This window comes from Aedes aegypti, chromosome 3 (genome assembly GCF_002204515.2).
Source record: "Aedes aegypti strain LVP_AGWG chromosome 3, AaegL5.0 Primary Assembly, whole genome shotgun sequence".
NCBI classification, from domain to species: domain Eukaryota; kingdom Metazoa; phylum Arthropoda; class Insecta; order Diptera; family Culicidae; genus Aedes; species Aedes aegypti.
The window spans coordinates 240,305,715-240,332,120 of record NC_035109.1 but is presented as its reverse complement, the minus strand read 5'-3'; the positions used below and the strand labels follow the sequence as shown (position 1 = coordinate 240,332,120).

The window sequence follows — 26,406 nt, the reverse complement described above, 5'->3', positions numbered from 1 at the left end:
ATACTATACGCATAATCGCAAAACTGTCCCAAGCGCCAATTTCATGATTTTCCAAGAAAAGTCTTGCAATTTGTACTTTTATTGCTTATAATGATGTAAGAAGTTGTTTGCAAATATGTCTCTTCTCACTCGTAGCTGCAAAAGTGACTTATACGCCTTTATGCCAAAAATCGCATATTTTTTCAGTTTTTAATTTGAAATTTGAATAAAATCTTGAAAACCAAATTTAAAATGTACCATTTTAAGCATAAACTTGCTCTGGTGTAATGTCTGGTTGAGCCTAGACTACATAGCATTGCAAGTTTTTTGGATTTTTTTTTATCAAAAACAACTCATTTTCATACTTGTGCTGGTTAAGGAGTATACCTAAAAAAAGTCAAAAATCTTGAAGAGTTGCAGGGAGTTGCAGCTGTATCTTTCAGACCTCTTAGAAGACTCTCTAAGAAACATGTCAGTGCATGATTTAGGGTGGAACTCGGTGGAACTTTTTTTTGAATCGGTAAATAAAGTTACATGTTAGTATTTCATAAATTTGATTTCATAGCCAACTCAACGTGCCGATTTCTCATATTCAAAGTTAAAATTGGTGTTCTTATCCCATCAAATACACTTTACCAGCCTTCCGCCATGTTCTCTTTTAGATTTTGATTGAATAGATTGATTTCAACACTCTCCATGATAGTTGAAAGGAATGCTGAACACATGCGACAAAATTTGTTTTTTTGCTACTCCGACAACTGTCTCTTTCGACGCTTGTTGTAGATGTTTTAGTGCTTTGTAAAGCTTATAAATACTTGTTTCAATAACGGAGGTTATCTATAAGCACTTGTGGATACTTATAATCGCCGGAAAAAAAAAGTTAAAATTTGATTTTTGGCTATGGAGCAACGCACTGTGCGCTGTTGCATTTTGTACAACACTGGTGAAAAAACCTCGCTTTTGTTCACAACTGCAGCGTGGTGGTTCTGACGGTGGTAAACCACGCGACGACTGGAAGGGTAATATTATTTAGATCTTTTTTGTTAAAGTGAACTAAATAATATTCTTGAGATAGCCCTTTCTGAACAATGCAAGATTGGTTTTTTTTTCATTATAATTACTTGGACTGGCGAAAATCCAAGTAAATCATTCATTCCATTTTTGATCTCTTCAGGTGACTTATAGTCACTTGAGAGACCTTTCAAAACGACTGTGAACAAACGTTCAGTTTTGTCGTCAGAAGTTAAAAAATTGTGTTCTTCTCTTCAAGATGTTTGAGAAGAAGTTCACGATCTTTAGGAGTTTCCAGCAAAACGCGGTAGTCTCCTTTCTTTGCGATTTGGAAGGAAACCTTGATTCCCCTAATGGAGTTCAAGATCTTCTGCCTAAATCCCCCAAATTCGGAACAACTGACCACGATAGTCGGCACTCTTTGCTTCCTCACTTGATTCAAAGAGCCTGGGCTAGAGGCTGCTTCGATTTGGTGTTCGGAAAATTTGTCTAGAGTATCGCACTGATTGCTCATTTCGATACAATTATTCATTTCACCCTTGGAAGAAAGTTCGCATTCCGGAGAAACGTTCTTTCTTCCATTCTTGCCACGTGTAGTGACAGTTTTAAATCCCACTTTTTTGGAAGGAAGTTGTGAATTCAGAGATTCACTCTTCCTTTTGTTAGTAGTTGCAACCATGTTTAGTGAATAAACGAAAGGAGACGAGACCTCCTAAGAGGTTTTTTTCCCCAAGAGGGTGCCCAAGAAGGATTACCACCGCTAGCTTTCGCCAACGGGTCATAAAGTGATCAATAGTAGAATGAATAGTACCGTTTTTAGCACTGAAAAGTACTGTTTTATTGCTTTAGGTAGTTTTTAAAAAACTTCCAAGAGCAGAGAGAATTCGTGTACCCACAGCACGAAGGTACGATGCGCACTGATGGGATTCAAGTGATTTTCACAAACCGGCCATCTTGGATTCCAAAATGGCGTCAGACATCGATTTATGGCATCTACTCACCTTTCTCGTTTCAAAAATACCCATGTTGCATGTGTTATATATTCAATATTATGTTCGTGTAAATACCCTGCGCATTCGAAGAGAACGAACATCGAATGATCGTCTGCCTTCGGGTGATACCAAAATAAGAAGACGGTTAAATAACCGATTGAGAGAATAAACAGATCAGTTGATCTTCTGACTTTGAACTAATCTCTAGAGCCTTTTAACGCGTATCCGTCAAATATTCACCTTGACAGGGACTAAATAAGTGTTAGTCGGACGACTGATAAAAGTCCTAATAACGGACATAAAAGTGGCGACGAAGGAAATCGGGCGTGCACACTTCTACAACGGTGACCTTTTTTAACAGCTGAAAAAAGCCGTCTATAAGTGCATCAAAAATGTTCACCATTTTTTACCACATAAGAAGAACAAGAAGTGACACTGCTTGACCGCTTCTGTAACATACATTCTTAACGCTTCTTGATAACAATAATGTCAAGATTTTGTACATTGTAAAACACAAGTGTTTGTATACAGTTAACAATTAAAAAAAAGCAATTTGGTTGTTTATTTTAAAGTGCCATCTTTACAATTAATGTATTGTCAGCGTTGCCGAGGAGTGGAAAGAGCTGGAGGAAGCAGTGAAAAGACTTCATTAGAGTGTGACTTAATTGATTTCAACTGGTTGACCAAATTACGTAGTGCATTGGTGAATTCGTGCAGAAGAAACTAAACAGGGTCTTTCGCTGGTGAAATATTTGTACATAAAAGTGAATTTTTTTTTCGGATAATTTTCTTGAACAATTGTTTCAAATTTAACTATTGAAAAGGCATATTAGAGTCGGGCCAGGAACGAAGCTTATTATCAACGAAGTTGGCTGAAGGCCATCTTATTTTTATATCCTGGGGTGAAACGTTTTCACCATAAGCCGCATCCTAAAAGGCCTAATTGTTCCCAGACAAAAAAGGATCATTTGTTTTAATTCCATTCCTATTGTTTTGTGAATCTTTATGAATTAGTTTTGATACTGCTTTTTTTATTATTTAGGCATCCGATAAAGTGGTTACATAAAGGAAATAAATCGTTGATTCTATCACAAACTTCTACTGATGAGCGGTGACTTTCCGGGTATTCGTTGGGAAGCCAGTGGAAATTCTTCCAGAAATAATAGCCATAGATATTCTCGAGTGGTTTGGTGAGGACTTTGAGACGACAAAGGTCGCGAATGTGCATATACAGGATTGGTGAGTTATTCTTCATTATATTTCCTTTATTTTTTTTCTAACAAACTTAGAACAATCATCACTTGCATTCAATTAAGACAACTTTTTTTCTGGGAAACTCTTGCATTTCATGTTTGTTTTTAAAGCCGACAGTGTGATTTGCTCAAATTTCTTAACCCAGATCACATAATTAAACATTTATTTAATATAAATTCAATAAGTTTTTGTTGTGCAATAATTTGTAATAGTTTAATAATGTAATAAGGTAATCGTATTTAATGATACCTGGTTTGGTCCAACAATTTGTGATTCATGACACTTAATATGTTAGCCAGGTATAATAAACTACCATACTTAATGAACTTTTTCGGAAATGTAGTAGACAGAATAAAATGCTATTCAGCTTATCTTTGTCAGGAGTCAGATGTAGGCAATATATTCATCAATGGAATTAAAAATGAGGAGTTAAATCAAACAGAAATCATCGCAAAAAACTCAAAGGGGTTTACAAGAACAATTTGTAAAAAGAAAAAACAAGTGTTTTTTATGTTAAATTTTGGGCAACAATTTTTTAAAAGAGTATCAGGAAGAAGGAAAAGTCCGTGCAAAGTATTTAAAGACGTAACTCCAATGAGTTTCAATGACGTAATACGGTTTATGGGGCCTGATTTTTTACATATATTGATCCATTATTGTGGAAATAAAAATTACTGTGAGAACAAAAATTATTCGAATTACGCATACTACGAACAGAATCAAATACAATGTCACACTGTTAATTTAGCAATCCCCTTTAATGTTGAGCTGAAAATACATAGAGAGACGATGGTCTCGGCAAATCCAAACGGTAATGAAAATTGGATAAGGTATTCTTATGTTAATATTATGTGTTTGTTGAACCAAAATTGGTTAAATTTGTGTTACCGTAAATTGGGTCAGATTAGACCAAATTCCTCAAGTGATATTGTTTTGTATAAGATGTTTAGCAGATTTGCTATGGTTAAAAAGGAATATATGAAATTAGGTAATTTCAGATTCTATGATTCTAATATTGTTTCACTACAAGAAAATCCTAATGTATCGTATAATGACATAAAAGAAGAGGATGTTATTCTAGAAATCAAATATCGAAAATGTGATGGAAGAATAGATTTATTTTTAAATAATAATTCCACGAAGTTGGAGAACAAGCATGTTTTGATAATGGACATAAATCTTTGTTCTAATTTCTATGAACGACTAAATCATTTTGGTAGGCAAAATAGTGGACTTACTGAAATACAGCTTAGATTATTTAAAGAGGTTCTTGAGAAATTCCTAATGGAATCAAAATATAATAGGAAGTTAGAGAGCCATACTATATTGTTGTTTAATAATTTGAAGATAAATTATCCAAAAATGGTCGGCATACTCCCGTTTGAAGGTATAAAGTTTTACAAATCAAAAATAACGTTAGATATGACAGATAACAAAAAACTAATTGTTAAATTACCATACGTACTACAAACTGCTAATGAGAGCTCGTTTGAAAATTGTAATGAACTTAGACGAAGAAGCGGGAAAATCCCTGGACAACTCATTATTGTATGGAATGAACTGAAGATGTATGACAAACTGTATTATAGAAGTCAATACCAACATGTAGCTTATTCTAAAATAAGTGTCTTAATAGAATCGTTGTATAGAAAGCTTAGAGCGATGATGATGCAGATGAAATCAAAAAAGCACAGAGAGAAAATTTGGAAAATTCCAAAACTAATTATGAAGGCGAATATTGAAAAAAGATAATTAAAGTGCCAAGCAGAAATATGACCAATAGTAAGCTAATTAAAAATCAGCAAAGCAATGGAAATGTGGAATTCGTAACGCAAAAAAAAATAGAAAACTAAATTGGCAAAAATTATAAGATGAGAACGAAACAAGATCGGATAAGCAAAATAATGTACAGTTGTACATAACAAAGGTTAGTGTTTTATAGCACTGATAAGTTTTTGTTATAGTTAGAACGAGTTATATTGTAACATACAAACTGCAATGAATTTACGATTTCGGTTGATACATGTTAACATCTCAATAGTATATCAAATTCTCCTAAAAGGGGAAGAACTGTTATATATTCAATATTATGTTCGTGTAAATACCCTGCGCATTCGAAGAGAACGAACATCGAATGATCGTCTGCCTTCGGGTGATACCAAAATAAGAAGACGGTTAAATAACCGATCGAGAGAATAAACAGATCAGTTGATCTTCTGACTTTGAACTAATCTCTAGAGCCTTTTAACGCGTATCATAAATATCACGGTTATCTAGTCCGTCAAATATTCACCTTGACAGGGACTAAATAAGTGTTAGTCGGACGACTGATAAAAGTCCTAATAACGGACATAAAAGCATGGATTTCAACAAACCGGAAGTGGCAATCTTGGATTCCAAAATGGCTTCAGATTATAGTTCACGTCATCCCTCTTGATACCGATACCGAGAAGAACCACGTACAAACCACACCTTTTTGCACAACTTCCTGAGAACAAACGAAGGGCTTTGTTACGCTTCTAATTATTTTTACGTCCAAAATTCGAACTTACGCTCCCTCTTTTTACGCTCCAAATTCCAACTTAAGCTCCCTCTTTTTACGCTCCAAATTCCAAATAACGCTCCCTCTTTTCACGCTCCAATTCGTTTTGAGCTCCCCCATTTGGGGGCTTAAAAAGAGGATTGGCTGTACTTAGTTCGTTACAGAGGTGGTTAGATTCGGTTAATTTAATGATTTTTATGATCAATCCACATTAAATGCTATGATTTTACAGATAGCAACTCTGACATCACTGCGCTCAACGATCGTGATGATTGTGCACACACGATAGACGCGTCCCGACGCATCCCGACGCATCGCACTGTGGAGCTTTTCAATTATTTTGGGTGGTCCAAATTGATAAACACTTGGTATGGTATGTTATGCTTCGTAAAGATGGTTTCTGTAATTTGAGAGAATTGAAAAACAAACAACGTATGAGTTTCAAGTTTCTATGCTTTGCCCAACCTTTCCGCAATGAAAATTAATACAACAGAAAAAAAAAGTTGGATATTTTAGACTATTAACACAGGCATGTCTCATTGTGCGGTGGCGGCGTCGATTCGCAACAAGTGAAAACCATCGCCATAATTGTTTTGATTGATGCGGTTGATAAAACTTTATAAATATTGAAATCTCGGTGGAAATGTGTTCCTTTAAGGAAAGTTAATAAAAGATTTGTTTAGTGGAAGTGTAGTGAACGCAATATGGGATCCAAAACAAAAATGCTTGTCGCTGAATTACAATCGAAAAGGTAAGCACTTTCTATTTACAAGTGTAGTTGTGTGAGGCAATGAAATGCGGCATGAAATCGGAGATTTTTTTTGAGAATATAAATCTCATGTATATTGTCGCTAAATTGATAATGTTGTATCTGAAAGTGTTGATTAAATATTGAAATACCACCTGAAGCATTTTTCTTCGCATAAATTATCCATTAAATCAGGTGATAAGCAGTTATATTTCATCGATGTTGCAAATACCAATACTATCATAACAATATGTTAATGATTTTGGAAGAAGCCATTTTGTGATGACGCACCAAAAGGCCTTAAGATCAAATCAATCGTAGAAGGGTTTATAGCTAGAATATAAAAAACAAGTAGGGCTATTAGGGTATTGAATTGAGAAATATCCTGAAGAGCACTCATCTTATAGAATTTTGATGCTGGAATCGCTTAGCGATTAGTTCCATAAGCAATGTTTGGCATATAAGTGAACAACGACAATGTTTTTTGGCTTATTACGAATCAATTTCCGCAAGTCAATTTGCTTCAAGCAAATTAACTTTCTGCCCGTTACCGTTCTTCTGCCTGGTACAAGGTTCGACGATTCGTATGCGCGAAGGGCAATCCCAAAAGTTAGACTTTGCCCCCGAAATTTAAAACTTCATGAGCCTCTGTACGTGCCATAAATTCTTTTGTTCTTTTGACTTTTACTGTGCATGTTGGTGCTGTCTCGCTCTCTCTTACGGGCAACTTGAAAACAGGGCACACAGTAAAAGTCAAATGTTTTATAGTGGTTATCACGCCCAATGGTATGGGTGTCCTAGTGTAGATGTAGTTGTGAACCTTAGAGGAAAACAATATGCACTCCGTCTCGAAAAACACGCAGAATCCGGGTGCAAATTTTTCAAATTGGGTAATATTTCCATATGCATTTTGATGAGTCTGGAAAGCGTTTTCAGTTTCTTTGAGGAAAACAAAAACAAACTGTGTATGACGAGCGTATGCTAGTCTATGTACGTGTGTTCAAATGTCACTTAGCTCTATACCATGCATAGGCTCATGGTGTCTTCCTTCTCAGGACAGACGTCCTTAGCGTGAGAAGAACCACCGCAAATCATGCATTTAGCCTCCATACGGCAATGTTTGGTACCATGATCCCACGTTTGGCACCGACGGAACTGAATGGGGCCCTTGAAATATCCTCCAGGTTTATGGGATTGTTCCCATGCACAGAAAAAAATCCGTTCTCGTATCCGTGAACAACAGGCGTGAACTCGTCAACAACAAAAATACACCGTGAACTAGATCATGTATACGAGACCAATCATGGTAGTTCACGGTGTATTTTTGACAGTTCACGTTTTCCAGAACGCTTTTTTGAGCGTGTGTCACAGGGACATCAAACACAAATATTGCTATTTTAAAGCTTTAATATTATTTAAATCCTTTTTGTTGAAATTAACTAATCTTATTATCTCACGACTCACGAAGACAAATGACTTGTTTGATTCACATTGGCAGGATTGTCGAAACCTGTATTGCAACGTTCAAACAATGCTTCGCAGTTTTCAAGTGCGTGTGACTCTTGTCGGCAATTTTGTTTTCTTCGGCAACCATTTCTGTTGTTCTGTTATTGGATATTCGACAGCAACCTCCTTTTGAGCCGTACTTTTCATAAATAATTTTTTAATTATGTAAACACTAAAATGAAAAGTAGCAATTTCCTTTCGCGGATGCATTTTGACAAAACTATAGGTGAAAACTTGTTCGATATCTGCAAGCTCTTTACAGATTTTTTCCAAGAAGTGTATACCACCTACTCTGAAGAAGACCGCGACAGCAATTTCTTTTCTTTTTTCCAGGTATTTCTAATAATACAGGGAGCTTTATCCTATTCTTGACACTTTTGATTCACTTCGGCAGTGGGGTTTTTTGAAAGCAACTGAGCTTAAATTTGGCCACAATATGCGTCATGTTGAAGTGCTCAAAAATGCAAAGTTTCAGACGATTCGGATGATAAAATACCCCCGCCCCTATGCTCAAGTAGCTCAGCATCCTTTCTATTAAAAATCTCTCACAATAAGAAATCTTCACAGCACTTAAAAACCGTTTAATGAGTCGTATATGGGAATTTCGCCAGTGTAACATCTGTTCTACAACTATGCTAAAGATACCATCATGAAACTATTCCTCTTGTATGTCGATTATAAAAAAATGGTTGTTCATGGTTGCTGGTAGAGATAGTCTGAGATCAAGTGGTGTTGGTACTGAGGTAGAGACGTTTTCTGTGAAGTTTTTCCATGTGTGCGGCAGAGACTAAAACCTAATAAGGAATGTCATCATCTCACTGGTAACAGAAAAAAGCGTTTAAAATCAATTTTTATTATTTTAATAATTTATTAAACAATTAAAAATATGCTTCACTTCATGTATAAGTTTTCTTGCATTTCGATTTTCCGCCGATATTGATCTTTTCACTTCGTTTTACATATTCTTATTTTCCTTGCTTATTGTTTTAATTTTTTATTCCACGTTTTAATAATAACGGATTATTTCCGTTTTTCGCTTATACTTGTTGATTTTCTATACATTACATGACTTGCCAATTACTACGACTGCGCATGATTATCGGGGTTAATAATTACGCTTGAATACAGTTATTCTCTTTTCTGTATTTGTGTTTTCTTGTTTCTTTTTTCATTATAATAATTCAAAAATATTCGTATACAGTCTATATATCTGTTAAAACCAGATTTCATTCACACCGTTTAACTTTATTCTGTTTCTCTAGCGCAAATCGTTTGCTTCTGCTCACAAAAACAAAATAAATATAATAGGAAACTAGGGATGATATATGGATGGCGAGAAGATGAATCAACAACAAAGGGTTTCAGAACTACAAACAGATGAAATGGGATAAGGAGCTTTGGTCAGGATGATAAGGGATCGAAGCATGGATTGACAAAATGGGTTCGATCATGGAGTGTAATACGATTGCACACCCATTACTCATAACTTTAAATGATATTAAGTAGTCGTGAGTAGAATGGATTACTGAAGTAGGTTAGATGAAAGTTTTATTCTGGGAGAAACAAAAGAAAGAAATCTACATTCATACAAAAATCTCCTTAGTCTGCTTCTGGTTCTCGTGCACACTCACGCTTCGCATACTTTTCAGTTGGTTTTTGTTTCATTCACTCATGTCTCGCTTCATGTGTTTGACTTGGTATCCCACAAATACTGATTTTTGTACTTGTAAAAAGATTATTCCCTTCGTTTATATCAAATCAATAAAGCAACATCAAGTTTATTGGCTAAACAATGTTCAATACCAAACTTCGTTTTTGAGCCAACAATATTGTTGCAGTTTTTCAAAGTTTCAATACAAACGAAGGGTTTCATATCTTCTTCTTATACAAAAATCAATACTGTCTTTGTATTTTTATAACATCTTGTTTAACTTTTTTCAGTAGTTTTGGTTTTGTCGAAAATTTCAAGATTAGCACGGATTCAGTCCAAAAAGCAAAGCAAAAAAAATCGGGTACAATGCATGTCAAATAAATGCGGCCGACATTAGACACACTCCATAAGTAAAACATATACACAGTACTGGACAGAACAAAATATGCATTGGCTTTATTTTGTCCAGTACTGCATATGTAGCGAAAATTTGAAATTTGAAGGTGATTTTATGCCAAAATATGTTATATTAATTCTTGAATAATTTGACTTTTCCAGATACTGGCTGATAGAATTGAAATACAGATTTTGAAAAGTAACCATCAATAGCACGCTCTGTTTCAGTTAGGATGTAGGGTCATAAATAAAAAAAAAGGTTTCAACATTTTAATGAAAACTTCAAAACAATATAAAAGACTTATATTGTGTCACCCCTTATATTTTTTTTCCAATATTTTGATGATGCTAAATCTTTAAACATGTTTCCCCGAATTGGAAATAGTGTGAGAGTCCTTCTCCTTTTTTGGTCTGAATCGGCGTACTCAATATTGGAATTGTCGACTTTGAGCTGAGTTTAATCCGATTAAGAGAAATCTAAAAGTCTAACGAAGTTTGGGACATATTTTCTGTTTCCTCTATTAAGCGAGATTTCATATATACTCCAATCTAAGAGTCCTGTACTTAAGATAATCGCTAATTAAATTGTTGTTATTCTGCAGTGAATTTCAAGCATAATCTGTACAGTATGCGCATACGTTCGTATTTTGGGAGTTAGGATTCAAAACGATAAACATTTCAAATGAATAAATTATACAAACAATTTACATTTTGACTGACTTTGTGTGTTTGATTCTTTTACATAGTGCTTTTTGATGAAAAAACAGCTACTTAATTAGTTGCTTTGTTCTCAAAGAAAGAAGGTTTATTCATTAAGCTAGGGCTTTCGTGATATGTACACACATGATTAAGGGAGGCTCGTTTTAGTGAGCGGCTCTCACGAACGTAGTGTCACTTTCTAGGTTAGTTATTTTGCTATTATGGTACAAAGCTATAAACAGTACGCCTTGACACGTAAATAAATCGAACTTAGTAAACGAAAATAAAACTTCACGACAGCTGAAGTTATGGCAATTCGAAGTAGGCTTTGATTTCTTTGTTAACATTTTTGTTGGCTTTCTACACACAAGTACGATGATAAGTGAGGTAAAATGGTAAGGGCAAACAAAAGTCATGTGCTCTGCGCGACGAAAAGAAACAATAGAATGAAAGGATGTCATAGATTTGCAATTTGAAAGTATTAAGTAGAAATGTTAGAGAGAAAATGATAATCGACAGTATAACTTATGTAATTTCTTTCTAAAGTTTTATCGGCTCTATCAGTCTTAAGGCAGTTTAAACGACTTTTGCTTCTACTTCTCCGACGTTTCGACGTATATTTCGCCTTCTTCATGGGTTTAGAGGCTGCGTTTTGTTGTGTGTATTGGTGTCACAAGTTGGACAAGACACCAATACGCACAACCAAACGCAGCCTCTAAACCCTTGAAGAAGGCGAAATATACGCCGAAACGTCGGAGAAGTAGAAGCAAAAGTCGTTTTAGCTGCCTTAAGACTGATAGAGCCGATAAAACTTTAGAAAGAAAGTATAACTTATGTTTCATCAGGTAATTTTGAATGAACTTCTTTACACTTTTTTAGTAAAAACATTGAATGTTGACACTATCATTTGACGAATATACTGTTTAAATTGAACCCAAAAAAAGAGTTAAATATCGAGACGAAAAAAAAAAATGATTAAAACATTTACGCCAACAAAACATACAGTCGGTTCGACGGAATTTAATTGAAAATAACCCATGAGGATACAATTCCAAAAGAATAACGTTTGCATTTTGCATTTGTTTTTGTTTCCAAAGACATACAGCCACAGAGAACAGACATGGAGGCTCGAACAAAATTTCATCTGAACCATGTGTAAAGCTTCGAATCAACCATCAGCGCCGCCAACGCAGACAGCCCGACATACAAACTCGTTACGACAACACGATGTCACTAGTGAACGTCAAAATGCATTAGCCTACAAAGCAACGCTAGCGACAAGTGGCAATTTTTGATATCGACACTAGCGCCAAAGAGTAAAAAACGGCAAATTTGTAGCGTTCTCAATCTGACGACAGCGCCGCGTAACAGGAGCATAACGACATACTTTGAAATGACCAGTACAATGCTTTACACACGCTGACGAGAAAAGATGAACGTCTGTTCTCTGTGATACAGCCATTAGATAAAATATTGCAACTATTCTCTCATACAATTGGTTAACGATATAATTGTCACTTATGCCACTCTAAACGAGTAAACTAATTCTAATTACGTATAAAAGTTTCAAATGCACCTTCAAATGTATGTGTGGAGGTTGTTGGTTACACATATTATCGATTTATGTTTGCCTTCAGAATTCAATCGTTTGCTCATTGTTCGGCTCTCAGTCTCTGAAACGTGTTTTCCAATTGTTTTCAAAACTGATTCCAATAAGGATTGTGTGCTAGATCATAAGAACTGATTCATAGAACAAAAGGATTTTTTTAATATTTGATGTAAAACTATCCAATACTGTTCGAGTAATATCCGGGAGTGTGTTCCATATCTAATAAATCAATAAAAAAAAATTGTTTGAAAGTATATTTTGATCGTATTTTAGAACTATATCATTAACCGGACAGTTTTACCTGCTTTTCAAAAGATAGTGTTGTTTGTGTTGGACTGTTTTCAAGGATGGGTTTCATTTGGCAGTGCGATGATTTGAATGTTTTGGGAATTATACCGACATGAAAACTAATTGCCTTGCTTACTCTGTATTGTCATTTTCTCCTAAATGCTTGACGCGACACGAGGAAAATCCAGCTTATTCACTGTTACGATAAAACCGCTCGTTAACAACAAGTCTGTTCATTTCTTTCTCGAAATTGGTCACAAAGTTAAGAGTCGGTCTGCTTCTACGCTTTCGTTATACACTAGAACACATGATCAGTTCACAGTAAGAATGTCTTCTACCACCAACCGGTTGGTTAAATATGACAGCAAATGTTAAATTTTCTTGTGTTTCCGTAATTTTTTGTTAAAATTTCGTAGAAAATGCCTTTTGTTAAATGACGTTTTTACTTCCTTGTTTTGTTTGGTTGTATAAAATTGTTAGTCGATGGATCAGTTTTACATGCACTTGTTTGGACTAGAAAGAGAGCTGCTTCATCGTTTTCCTAAGTATGTAAAGAGCTTAGAGTTAGAAGATAGCTTGCGTTCGATAGTGTAGGATGGTTTCATGATTCGATTTGTTGAGAGAATGATAGATGGATGGCGACAGGGAGGGAGCAGTGTGACTTTGACCAGCACGACTTCATTTGACCTAACCTAGATTTTTCTTCGTGTTACTTTTTCTTGTGTTATTTGATAGTGAATGAAATATACACACGTCACTTGTACTACGCGATTTTTACAACAGTACGAAACAACGACTTCTACATCACACCTCATTTTGTTTCTCTCGACACAAATGGTACAAAGTGAACACAGACTTCTACGATCTACAATGATGACTTCGATCTACAAACATTTACAAAAAACACACTCACATATATACATGAGAATGTGTGTGTGCATTTATCCCTCCCCGGTTTATGCACTTCTGGGTCACAGCTGATCGCTTGCGTTGCTAGGTATCCATCGTGCCGTCGTATCTGGTCGCACTGTCAACTATATTGGACCGTAGTCGCTCAGGGCTTGACCTGGTTGCGGTCCTGGCAGCGTTACGACGACCGACACGGCTCGAGGATCAACCACCGAGCCAGAGCCTGCTGTGAGTGTGGAAGCGCCGCCAATGTCTCCAGGTCATACGTGACTAAGTGGGGTTTGTTTGAGTACATGGTGATGCAGATGGTGATGACTAGTGGACGCCACGCTGCCAACGGTTTGCGTGTACGGAGTGGCAAGTAGGGAAGCTGCCGCTGAACCGGGGACTCCGATTCCGGACGTTGCATATGGCTGCGGGAGTGGTGGCCGTGGCTTTATCAGCACCTGTCCGGCACCGGTTGGATCCGGTGAACCGAACAACCTTCTCCAAAGTCGTCGCCACGATTCTACCGTTTTGCCAGACCATATCCATACTCCAGATGTGATGCCCACGGCCAGTGCCATGAAATATTTCAGCATTAACACCGAATACAAAGGTTTCTGCCTGATTCCCGTTCCCGCCTTACAAGGGCACGTTAGCCCGGTCATCCAATCTTCCGTGAAGTTTGCTTCATATAGATGGCAGCCGATGACTATGGTGGCGGGAACCGTATATAACACACTGAAGATCCCTATCCGGATCATCAACTTCTCCAGTTTGTCTGCCTTTGATCCAGCTCCAATACCACCCTGTTGTTTAATTACCGATCGTATTCTGAAGAGCGAAACAAATCCTGCCATCAGGAAGGTCGTTCCTATTACCAAGTATACAAACAGTGGTGCCAGTACAAAGTTTTTCAGGTTTTCTACGGAAGTGTTTCCAACGTAACAGATTCCAGCAATTGGATCGCCGTCTACTGCTGGCCTAAGCAGCACCGAAACGCTTTGAACAGTTGGTATTAACCATGCTGCCAAATGGAAGTACTGTGAATGCTTCGAGATTGCTTCATTGCCCCATTTGAGTCCTGCTGCCAGGAACCAAGTAAATGACAAGATCACCCACCATATAGACGAAGCCATTCCAAAGAAGTAGATCATGATGAAGATCATCGTACATGAACTCTGCCCCATCGAGGGGTACTTGATCGCTTTCCCATCGCAGGCAATTTCGTCGTGTCCGAGGAAGAGCTTGGTTAGATAACCGCAGGACACGATGAAATAGCATGCCGAAAGGAAAACTATAGGACGCTCAGGATATTTGAACCTTTCGGTGTCGATGAGGAACGTGGTGAGTGTCATTAGTGTGCTTATGCCGCAGAGGCCGGACCAAAGCGCGATCCACACCCCTGCGAAGTCCTTTTCCTCCTGACTGAAGAACGCCCCCCGACACGGGATCGCGCAGTTTATTACGTCGCCGACCCTTTCGACACTTTGGTTGTGCAGTAGGTTTTCCTTCCCCAGGGTCACCAGTGGCTCCCGACACCGGCACATGCACTCTTTTGTTCTTTCCCCTGGGGGATTTTGGCAGTTTTTTGAATTCTTGCCCTTGCATTTGTTGTTCTGGCCAGAGGCACCACCCGCGGATGATCCGTGAGATTTGCGGGTTGGTTTAGAGTGCGAACCTCCGCTGCTGCCTCCGCCTCCTCCACCACCAGACGAGTGACTGCCATCGTCCTCGCTGGGTTGTTCCATACATAGGTTGTCGCTATCTCCGGAGACGGGCAGAATTTCGCAGGCCATACGTTCCGGCCATTGGAAGCTGTACTGTTGCATGATGGGTGCACAGCCGGCACGTGCCCGTTCGCACACACTCCGGCACACCGGAAGTGGTTTGTGGTAGTCTTCGATGCAGATTGGAGTATACATGGAGCACAGGAAGAACTTGAGATCTGGTGAGCATTTGATCTCCACCAGGGGCCAGAATTGGTGCACCTCCAGACCGGCCTCTTCCTGCGTTTCGTGATTCATTTCGTTTGGAAATGAGGTAAGGTTGTAACCGATGCCTCGACACATCGGAATGGTGATTTCTTCGCATCGTGAATGCGGGTCCTTTGGTATCGCCGGTAGATGAGGCGCGGGACTTGCCCCGCCACCGCTGTAATAACTAGAGTTTACTCTAGTACTGCACAGCAGAAGTAGCAGACACGCCGAGAGCAGGCTGAATCTGTGTGTTCGTGTCATTTTGAGTGGTGTCCGGACGTGTCTGCTGATGAGAATGTGATTTCGAATCTAATTTTCTGGTCCGAAAATGAGGTGAAATTTGTTGCTGGTATCTGCAGCAGCTTGGGTGCAAAATTTCAATTAGATTATCTTCATCGTTGAGCTTCCTGCGGCTGGAGCTGCTGCTACCGGTACTGCCATCGGGGTTTTGCAAACGACTTCCCCTTTCCTCGTCGGTCCGTCAGTTGTTGATGTCGTCGTCGTTGGAATGACACATGTGCCTTCCGAATGAGAGACCGTGTACGTGGTGAAGGTTGGTCCTTATATAGATCGCTGACTGGTGACGGGGTGAGCAAATTCAATTCAGAAAACTTGTTCTCCCAAATCAGTTGCTCGGCGCGGGATGGTCGAGTTGGACGGTCTGGTGCTGCGGCAACGAGGTGTGATGCCTTTTTGACGGGTGTTAGTGCGAGAAAAGTAGCGCTGGCTTCAGATGGATGATGGGACCGGTACCGATCGGACCGGGGGTTCTCTGCAAGGGAAGAGAGAAAAACAAGGAGGAAATGAATATAAATTAAATTATAATAATATCATATGGCGGGATAAGAATTTAAATTTAAAACGAAATTATGTCGGACATAAATGGGTGCATTCAAGTGTATGCACTGTACTCCTTATTTCGGTAAGTAAGTCTAATGACTAGACATTAAACCGAGCAAGAGTAGTAAAGGACGACAGTAAACCGTTTCTGCCATTTTAGGCTGTTGTACAGTTGGTATTAAGATTGAACTAATGTCAGACCTCCCGAGCGTAATAAGTAAGTAAACTATTATAATATCAGTGTGTAGGGTGTTTAGTTTGCATTCGAAGCATTCCTGGATGTATTTAAAAATCTGAAGAATCGATTAATTGTGATCCCATTGACCGGTAACAACACTTTGAAAAAGTAGAGGCCGGGGATCAGTCGTGTTTTTTTATTTTACACGATTTCAATTCGATTAATACGATTTCTCCAAGATTTTTTATGATAACCTTCAGGATAACTCCCTCACTGTTTTAAGGCATTACTCAATATTCTCCACAAATTCTACTAAAACTTCTTTGCAACTATTTCCCGTAATGAGTCAAATTGAAACTCTCCTTGAAATTCATCTGAAATTCTTGTAGGATATCTCCTCACAGATTAGTTCAAACATTCCTGGTGCTGCTCCTGGGGATATGAATTTCCAAACAATCCTCAAAGTATTCCACATAAAAATATGATCGAAAAATACAATAATTACATCACATCTATGACTTGTTCCAATAATATTGTAATACCTTATTTCAGAAAGACCATGCTGAGGTTCGCTGGTTCGAACCAGTAACACAAACTCGTATAGATAGCGCATAAGAGTACAAATGTGGAGGCGATATACGTATATGCGCCATAAGGCTGCATGCAAGATTACGTATATCGCCTCCACATTTGTACTCTTATATCCCATCATATACGATTCGTGTGTTACTGGGAATCCTGCTGGTCTAGGATGATTTCAAGTCAAAATTGTCTAAACTTCCCAGGGCATAGAGTAGGTTCGTACTTTCTACACGATACACACATATGCAAAAATGGTCATCGAAAGCTGGTGATAATAATGCGAGAGTTTTGACAATAATGTTCACGAGAACGCCAAATGTATCAAATCTAGGAAAAACAAGATTCACAAGGGTTGTACCGTCTTTTTTATATGTTAGTCTACAAACACTGAACAAGTTTGTAAAAGATTTTGACGAAAATATAGTTTCATCCAGATTTTTTTTATGTTAATTGATCAGATGCTCCACGCAACATTTTTTGTTTCTAAAAAGTACTCCGTGAATCAAAAAAATTTAAAACCCCCTATTCATTAGTCCCGACGATTAAAATGAATAGCACTCGTCACCATTTCAAAAGCAATTTGCTTGATATTTTTGAAGAAAATTACTCCAAGATTGAAACAATACTAATTCTCAATTCTAAATAACAACACCTTACATCCTATGCTACGTCATTGCCAAAATACTGCCAAGTACAATAGTCCAACGTCCATAGTAGAGAGCCATGTTCGGAAAACTTTTGAACACTCGGATGCTGCTGCATCTGTCTCCAAACATCCTACACTGAACGAATGACGAAGGCATCGGGCCGGAAAGGGAAACTGCAACGTTTTCAATGTCTACACGATGGCCATCTGTCGGTCCGGTAGACCATTTTGCCGGCAACATTGGGGATGGTGGAATGCGTCCTGTCTCGTGGTGGGTCGGGATTTTGGGGAACCGAAACAAGAGCAACTTTTACCCTGTTGGGCCCCCGGTTGGTTGTCAGGGGTAAGCTACTGTGCTGCGATTACAACCCGACATCCAATGGACGGAGCACGGACAAGAGGAGCGCTTTTTCAGGAGCAATTTTACTAAATTACGTCCATTAAAGCTGGAAAAGGCTCCAGGCGTCGCAGCACGGATCGGGGGACGGGAGGAAAAGGACTCAACCCGAATGGCCGTCATGGTGACGTTTTTGTACAGCAACATAGATTCCTGGGTGTGCGGATGCCGAAGGACTTTTTCGATCGATGGCCCAAATTGAATCAACTGTCCACTTTTAATTGAGTTTGAGACAGGAACAGGGCGTTTAGTAGCAGTTTACGGATGGTCGGACCTAAGTGGACAGGACCGGGTGCTTTTAGTCCGGGCATGTTTTGCGGGTAGTGAATTGGAGGGAATCAATTGCAGAAAACTTGTAAAGTGGTGGTTTGTGCAAAATTATGTTGCAAAACGAAATTACCAATTGCTGTGCATATTCTAAGCAGACGGCAGGCAATCTCCGTTGGAGAATCGAGCAATTTACAAGCTAGAGTACCTTAATGCGGGCAATGGTAGAATCAATCATGCATGAAGCAGTCGATTGCTCGGGGGAAATCCGGTTGCACACAGAAAGCGTTAGAATCCTTACGCTCCCATTGCTTTGAGAAGCAAGCATCCGTCGCTTCCGTCTCTTTGTTTCTGGTGGTGCATGGACTGGGGAGGTTCCTGCTCGCAAAAGGATCAATGAACCATCCGTATTGCACCTCGCATATGAGTGCCCGGAGTAAAGCGAGGAGAACGTTGATTGCACATGGAAACCACTATCGGGACTTCCGCTACGCTAAGCTGCTATGAGTTGATGGTACAGCGAACCCTCCATGTTGGACGGTAATTGGAATCGCGTAGATGGAAACCCGTAGCTTATGGGATTTCGGCTTCTGGTTCAAACATGGTGCGTTCATACCAGCGTTCATGAAATGAACACGATGTGGACGCATGGTAGCTCACGCTTTTAACAAAAGGAACCCATTAGCTTGAAACCCATAAGCTACGGGTAAGTGCTTCATCTACGCGGTTTTTGTCCTACATGGACATCGAAACCGTCCTACGTGGAAACCGCGTAGATGAAGAACGTCATAGATCGGTGAATAGCTGTAGTCGGTTTTCGCCGTTAGTTCCAGCGTTTCGGAATTATTTGCATCTGGGGGTAGTGCAGCAAATGTTTTGTGTAATTTGAGGTTATGAGTAGAAGGCTTATGATGCAGTAGCCTTTGTAGCAGGGATTTGGACGTGTTGTGTTCGGAAATGGTGAGTACTGATGCTGTAGCGGCTTGCTCATTAGTGATATGAAACTAACGGAATGCTAAAATTTAATACTTAAATGTTGTTGCTAGTATGAGCGACTGAAACAACTGTTTGGAAATTTTAACGGATTTATTGTCTCACTAGTGATTGATATTCATATGTCTAGCAAAATAAGGTTATGGTGAGCCCAGATAATAAAATGGTTTGACATTTACTCCATTGAACACTGCAGTGTATGATATTTTGAATACGATCAGCAACACCGACCTGTGGAGGATTGTTACTCTTTTAAGGGACATTTTAGCACCTTGCATTCTTCGGAAAAGTTGTTAGGCACATTCTAATGTACACTGCACTGTAGCGTATTTTATATTAGGAATATTAGGGATAATTGGACGCTTTAATAACGAACAAATCAGCAGGTTAAGGCAAACGAATTTTTATTCAAATTTGAATCGCATTTCTACTCAATTTTCGAGAATACTCCAATTTAAATGCAGCCAACTTCCAGCTCAGTAAAAGAGAATATAATTAAAATCAGGTGGTGAAAACAAATTGGATTCGTAATCAAATTACTGGTGGGAGAACGTTGCTAGGCTACCGCCGAATATGTTGCACTTGTTTACTCGACGCACTCGTCGTTATTTCACCGCTAGGTGTAAGGCCCAATCTGCCAATAAACGCATAATTGTCCCATTCAAATGGAAAATCCATAATACGAAGATTGAGCTGTTTAGTGGAATACCTATAATAAATCTTCGAGCTGTTTAGTGGAATACCTATAAATAGATGAAAACCCGAATTTAGTACTATACCATTTAATTCCACTAGAGTTTGTATCCTTTGACAGATACGCGTATTTCGACCTCAACTGTAAGGTCGTCTTCAGTGTCGTGTACTACTATACCATTTAATTAAGTTATAGTACTAAATTCGTTTTTTTCATCTACTTATAGGTATTCTACTAAACAGCTCGAAGATTTATTATCGTCGTGTACTAGTTTTTCATCGGAATACCTATAAATAAATGAAAACTAAACATAGTACTCGAGTTCAAGCCTTCTTCTTCTTCCTGGCGTTACGTCCGCACTGGGACAGAGCCTGCTTCTCAGCTTAGTGTTCTTATGAGCACTTACACAGTTATTAACTGAGAGCTTACTATGCCAATGACCATTTTTGCATGCGTATATCGTGTGGCAGGTACGATGATACTTTATGCCCTGGGAAGTCGAGAAAATTTCCAACCCGAAAAGATCCTCGACCGGTGGGATTCGAACCCACGACCCTCAGCTTGATCATGCTGAATACCTGCGCGTTTACCGCTACGGCTATCTGGGCCCCTCAAGCCTAGTACAGGACACTGAAGACGACCTTACAGTTAAGGTCAAAATACGCGTATCTGTCAAAGAATACACACTATAGTGGTATAGTACTAAATTCTATTTTTCATTTGTTTAGGAAATCCGGTAAACATGGGACTGACATGCGTTTATGGACAGCTTCTCCCCGCTAAAGTGCACTTGATGCTCCCGTTCAGAGCAGACAGCGTGCAGTCGAGTACATTCCATCATCGCCGTAGTCATTTTTACCGCACCTCACCGGTTAGCCTGGTATGGCTTCAGAGTAGTTTTTTTTTTTGGAAAACCAACACTTAGCTTGAAACCGAGACAACTTATAGAGACAACCGAAACGACTCCCTGACTCTAGGCAGTGCGATGGTGATGGTAAGAGGTGTTAATATTAGCCAACAATCTCCTCTCTGTGCAGAGGAGTTTGCTCCAAACACCTTAACATCTCGGTTCCCACCTTGCCACTGGATCAAGTTTCATCTCATAATGAAACCGTTTGGCGTAGTTTTTTTTTAGCTAACCAATTTCAGCCCCAAATTTGCTTTTCGTCCACTTGGCGGGGATTTTTCTCCGAAAACAGCGTGTCCATTGGCATCCTCCTGGGAGTTCTCCTAAGTTGGATTTATTTGTGTAGATAGGTTTCTTTGAGGGGCTACAAAGTACTAAATTTTTGACTTGTGAAGGACAATGTAGGGTCCCTATTTTATTATTCGAAATATACATGATTTGGTAATTGTCGTTCCCAAACAAATTACTAATGCATACATATAGGTTATCTAGAGTATCTTAATATTTAGAAAAAGTTGAAAATTGGCAAGCAACAGGACCCTTAAATGTAAACACGAAAAAGCATGTTCTTGCAGCTACTATGGCAAATTTTCACGTTAAGATGACAGCTAATTTATAATTAAGCTTTAATTAAAAACCGTGCGTTTCAATTTCAACCTTGACAGTTTTTGATGATGTTTGACGTTCACTTAGCCGACAAAAAACAACTGAGATTTCACCTTTTAACACTGAAGTCCGGATTTACAAATATGTAGGCCCTGGGGCCGTAGTCATTTTTCGATTAATACATAAGAGTGCCAAACAAAACTCGTAGATATAAACAAAAACTGAAACTGTCAGATCCAACCAAAAGGGCAAACTACTGACAAGCAAAGACGGTTTAAAGGAAAAAGATGGACGACTTTTCTTTTTGTCATATATTTTGCCGGCCCCACGTTGTTCAAGTAACACTACTGCCATCTGTTGAGTGAAAAGCACGTAAACATTATATTTGGCTAAATTCAAAGCATCGTGCATGATAAAGAGGAAGAAACAAAACAAAAAAGCTTATAAAAAGTTACACAAAATTGAGTATGACTCACAAAAGATCATGCTCTTCTGAACCAATACAAAATTTGTGTTATTTTTACACAAGGTAAAATATCGCTAGTTTTTTCTTCTCTTGTTTCATTCTATGGCATGCAGAGATGATTGGCAATATCGAGCAACCCCATGTGGGCTGTTTTTTGAACATGAATGTCATAAATGAACACTCCGACATCTGCTGGACAGTGGGAGAACGTTACGTATTAGTTGACTTTTGACTCACTAGAGCGGCGTTGTTCCATGTCGGAAGTCGGTTATCATTTTCCTTCTAATCATCTTTGTGACAAGCCTAAACATCATCTAGATTTCAAGCCAAAGGATTACACTAATTTAAATTCAGAAACATTAAACTTTCAAAGTTTTCGATGTGATTCAAAAAGTTGGCCTGGGGCCATGGCCCCCATAAATAGGGCCCTGACTGAAGTTGTTCCTTGCTAATATTTCCGAAGATACACGAAAATCTTAATACATCAAAAATCTGAGTTGTAATCAAGTGGAGTGGCATACACTCAGGACACAAGAGGGTTTGTTTTTTGGACTTAGTCCAATACAAAACATTTGAAAGTTGATTAAATGTGTATTTCTAACGTAAACTCAAGCATTTTGTACAAAAATTGAGATTGGGCCTATTGTGGTTAGAGCAAAAGAAAAATCAGAAACGGGAGTGAATGAACTGTCATTTTGTACGGGACGTTTTATGTCGTTTTCCTACAGCCTACTTGATGGCAAGCCAAAGTTTACGGGACCACTTGTTTCCTAATATTTATATGTTGATTTTAGTCGTTACTGTATGTAATGCAGCTATAATGTGCAACTTTCAGGAAAAACCAAAACAATGTCCTAGATATTTAAAATGTTGGAAAAATTTCAAAATTCGCAATGAACGATTTATATTCTTTTCTGAAATTTCAGATAGCTGTAAGGCTTAGAAGACATTGGTATTATCAGAAGAGTTGTTTTCGTTTTAAATATATTTCACCCTATGGTTCCCAGTACCGACCCATTCTGGCGAGTTACCTGTAACTCTCAGTAGTACTGGTAAAATAAATATTAAACATACAGTATTACACAAAAAAAAAATCATTTTTTTAATTCGTCGATAAACGCTAGTTTACTGAAGCTTAATTATAATTATTATGAATTATGACACTAACAAAATATGGTAGCATAATAACGAGTAAACCATTCTAACTGAACTCATGAAATACTCAAAAATATGTGTTGAAATTCAAGTTTGACCGTTTAACAAGAAATTCGAAAAAGTTTCAGATGTATTGTGTAATATTGTATGTGGTGCGACAAATCGTTCAAAATGAATAATTTTTTGACTATTTTGATATTATAACCTATCTCTTCATCCATAAAGTAGGATTTAAAAATGCAGAGCATGTTCCAAGTTCAAAGTTAAACTGCCGTACGTGTGCGTATTTTTATAACAAAACTTTCAGACACGGAGAAAGCTCTTTTTGGGTCCATCCTGTGTTCTTTGCATTGTTGCTCATGCATCGTGAAGTGTTATCAAATATTCAGCTTTGAGCAGACTCGTAATAGAAGAATTATTCCGATCAATTTCTACCAATTATTATATATATTTATATTAGGATATTAATTATTTCAATATCCTGAACCTTTCGAAATATTTGTGCCTAGAAAGCTTAATGTTCACTCTCCACCGCTTCATTTGTATTCAATAATCCTGTTGATAACCATAGGATCTGCTGAATCACTTGCCTTCAATAACTTCACTCTCAGTTTTTTTTTTTAACGGAAACATGATGAAAACAATGAGTGCATTTCTACCGTTGGTATGTACGGAGATACTTAATGATAAGAAAGATGATGACTGGAATTCGCATTTATGTAATATGTTCCTAGATCGACCTGAGAAATTCGCCGTCAACGAACTTTACCAAACTTACGTTCCATTCAATGTGAAGAAATTTATTGATTTAAACGATTATTAAATTTTTCATCAATACCAAAAATACCGGTTATCAATGCTTTCCGAACCGGTATTTGGTACCAAAAATTAGAATATAAACCAAATACTATTTTGAAGTAGTTTGAATGGCTTTCGATAGCCTCAGAGTTAAATTTTCGACATTATGTTAATGATGAGCACCTGCATATATGGTAGGTGTCAAGTTATATACGATTCAATAAGGGTGTGACTCCTTTTTTATCCACTAATCAATTAGAGCTTTCAAACTTAGCATGGTTTGTCGACAAAGACATGCTTCAACAATCAAGAGTGCTCTGGCCACGTCCTAGCAACAACTGGAATTTTGTGATTAGTTGAATAGGTACTTAGAGAGTTGCAGATATATCTCCTTTTTCACATATAACATGGCATCAAAGCATTTTCTATGTGAGTTTGATAGACATAGGGCTGTTCATTAATACCGTAAGACCAATTTGTTAGTTTTTGACCCCCCTCTCCCTATGGTATCGATTTTTGTATGAAAATTAAAAATAATTGTATGCACGTAAAATATCTCAAAACACTTTTAATCCCCCAATAACTCCTTACGTGATTTAATGGACGATCCCATACATGTTCAGTTCTTTTTTATAAGGGATGCACTTGAGAATGAACTCAAGAGTGTTTGGCAACGGCAAGAGATATGATCGAGTTCATTTTATTTTGTATAAGACTGTCGACCCCGTCATATTTTGGGGGACATTATCTTCTATCTCTCAAACTCGATAGCATTGCACAAATAATAGCAAAACAGTTATGGATTAGATCCTGTTCAAAGGATAGGGGAAAAGGTCCAGCAAATCTAAGCAATCTATAGAAAAATTTTGGATTCTCCATATAATATATTAGCATCGAGCAAGAGGATAAAGTGCTGAAATGGCTGACAATTTGAGAAACTGTTAACTGATACTGGACGTTCCCACGTCATGCACGTTGCCATCCCAAATTTGCTGGGATTTTGATCTTTGAGCAGATATGAACCCTTACCCCACATGGAGACCAAAAGGTTAACTAGGAGTCTTGTTACCAACTTGTACCAGCCATACGCTTATTCATAAAACTTTACAAAAGAGTTTCTTACCAACAAGTTCTAATATGGTGCTCTAATATGCTTGTTCTAGAATTTGTACACTTTTGTGTTTTTGATGAACTTCTAATAAATTAAATGGAATGGTGTTTGTATGTCACGAAATGGCTTAAGAACGGGCTAATAGACTACATGATTATTTCACTGTTGCATTGGCCCGAGTGTTCCGACGTGTTTGAGTATAGGAAACGATTTGGAAAGTTCTCTGGAACAACTGGAAAAACAACTGGAAAAACTAATCTGTCGTTTTATATGGGAGATTGCATACCATTTTTCAGCAGCCTACTTGATGGCAAAACGTTTGACGTTTGGACACTAGTATTTAAGATGATTTTTATTTAATAAAAAAAACTAAACTTTAGGTTAGTTTATTACCAGTCTACTCGTGATGTAACGTAATGCTAAAAGGCTATGGTAGCGCTGTTCTAGATTGGTGATTAGTGCATCCCTGTCGAAGTTGGTAGTAATAACTTTAGAAGAAATATCACGCAATCATTTTACTGATAAGATTTTGATAATTTAGCAACACAGGAAACCGCAAATATTCAACATAACCCCACATTCAACCGCCAATCAGGTGTGGCCAAAAATGAAAAAATGTACCTTGGCATAAAAGCTCTCAGTTAATAACTGGGATAGAACACTAAGCTGAGAAGAAGGCTCTTTCTTAGTTGGGATGTAATGCCATAAAGAAGAAGAAGAAGAAGAAGAAGAAGCATAAGTATGAGGATGAACAGTAGAAAAAGAAATTGTTTCTTGTTTAATATTTCTTTTTAAATAAAAATAATGATCAGGCATGAAATGGGTCAGTATTTTATGTAGTATGTAGTTATTTTTACAAATATGACGCATCTTATGATGCAAAGGACATGTATAAGATTATCGTTTTTTATATCACATTTATTAAAATTCTAATATTCTATATTACATTTATTAAAATTCTAATCAAGAAAACTATAGGTATTACCGGTATTACGGAACCGGTACTCCCGGTACCAAAACTCTATTTCACCCGGTATTGGAGTCCTCGATTTTTGCATGAAAAATACATGACAGTTCTCAAAACGTAAAGCTGTTAAAAGCGGGTATGCCATGCTGTCAGTCAGGCTGGCAGCAGCCTGAAATATTTAAATTTATGGTAGATTCAAAAGGAATTATTTCACACAACGTAGGGTTAAAAGACGATGTAGAAGAATAAGATTT

At 37.9% G+C, this 26,406-nt stretch overlaps 1 protein-coding gene across 1 annotated transcript in view; it reads right to left on the bottom strand.

Annotated features, from left to right (window-relative positions):
- Positions 1-12,477: 12,477 nt before the first annotated feature.
- The window catches only part of LOC5568380 (frizzled-2), a 120,993-nt gene continuing 107,064 nt past the window's right edge, over positions 12,478-26,406 (bottom strand). The window contains exon 3 of the mRNA XM_001657980.3: positions 12,478-16,317. Coding sequence (XP_001658030.3) covers positions 13,845-15,806 — 1,962 coding nt within the window. The 5' untranslated portion in view covers positions 15,807-16,317 and the 3' untranslated portion in view covers positions 12,478-13,844. The remainder of the gene's footprint in view (positions 16,318-26,406) is intronic.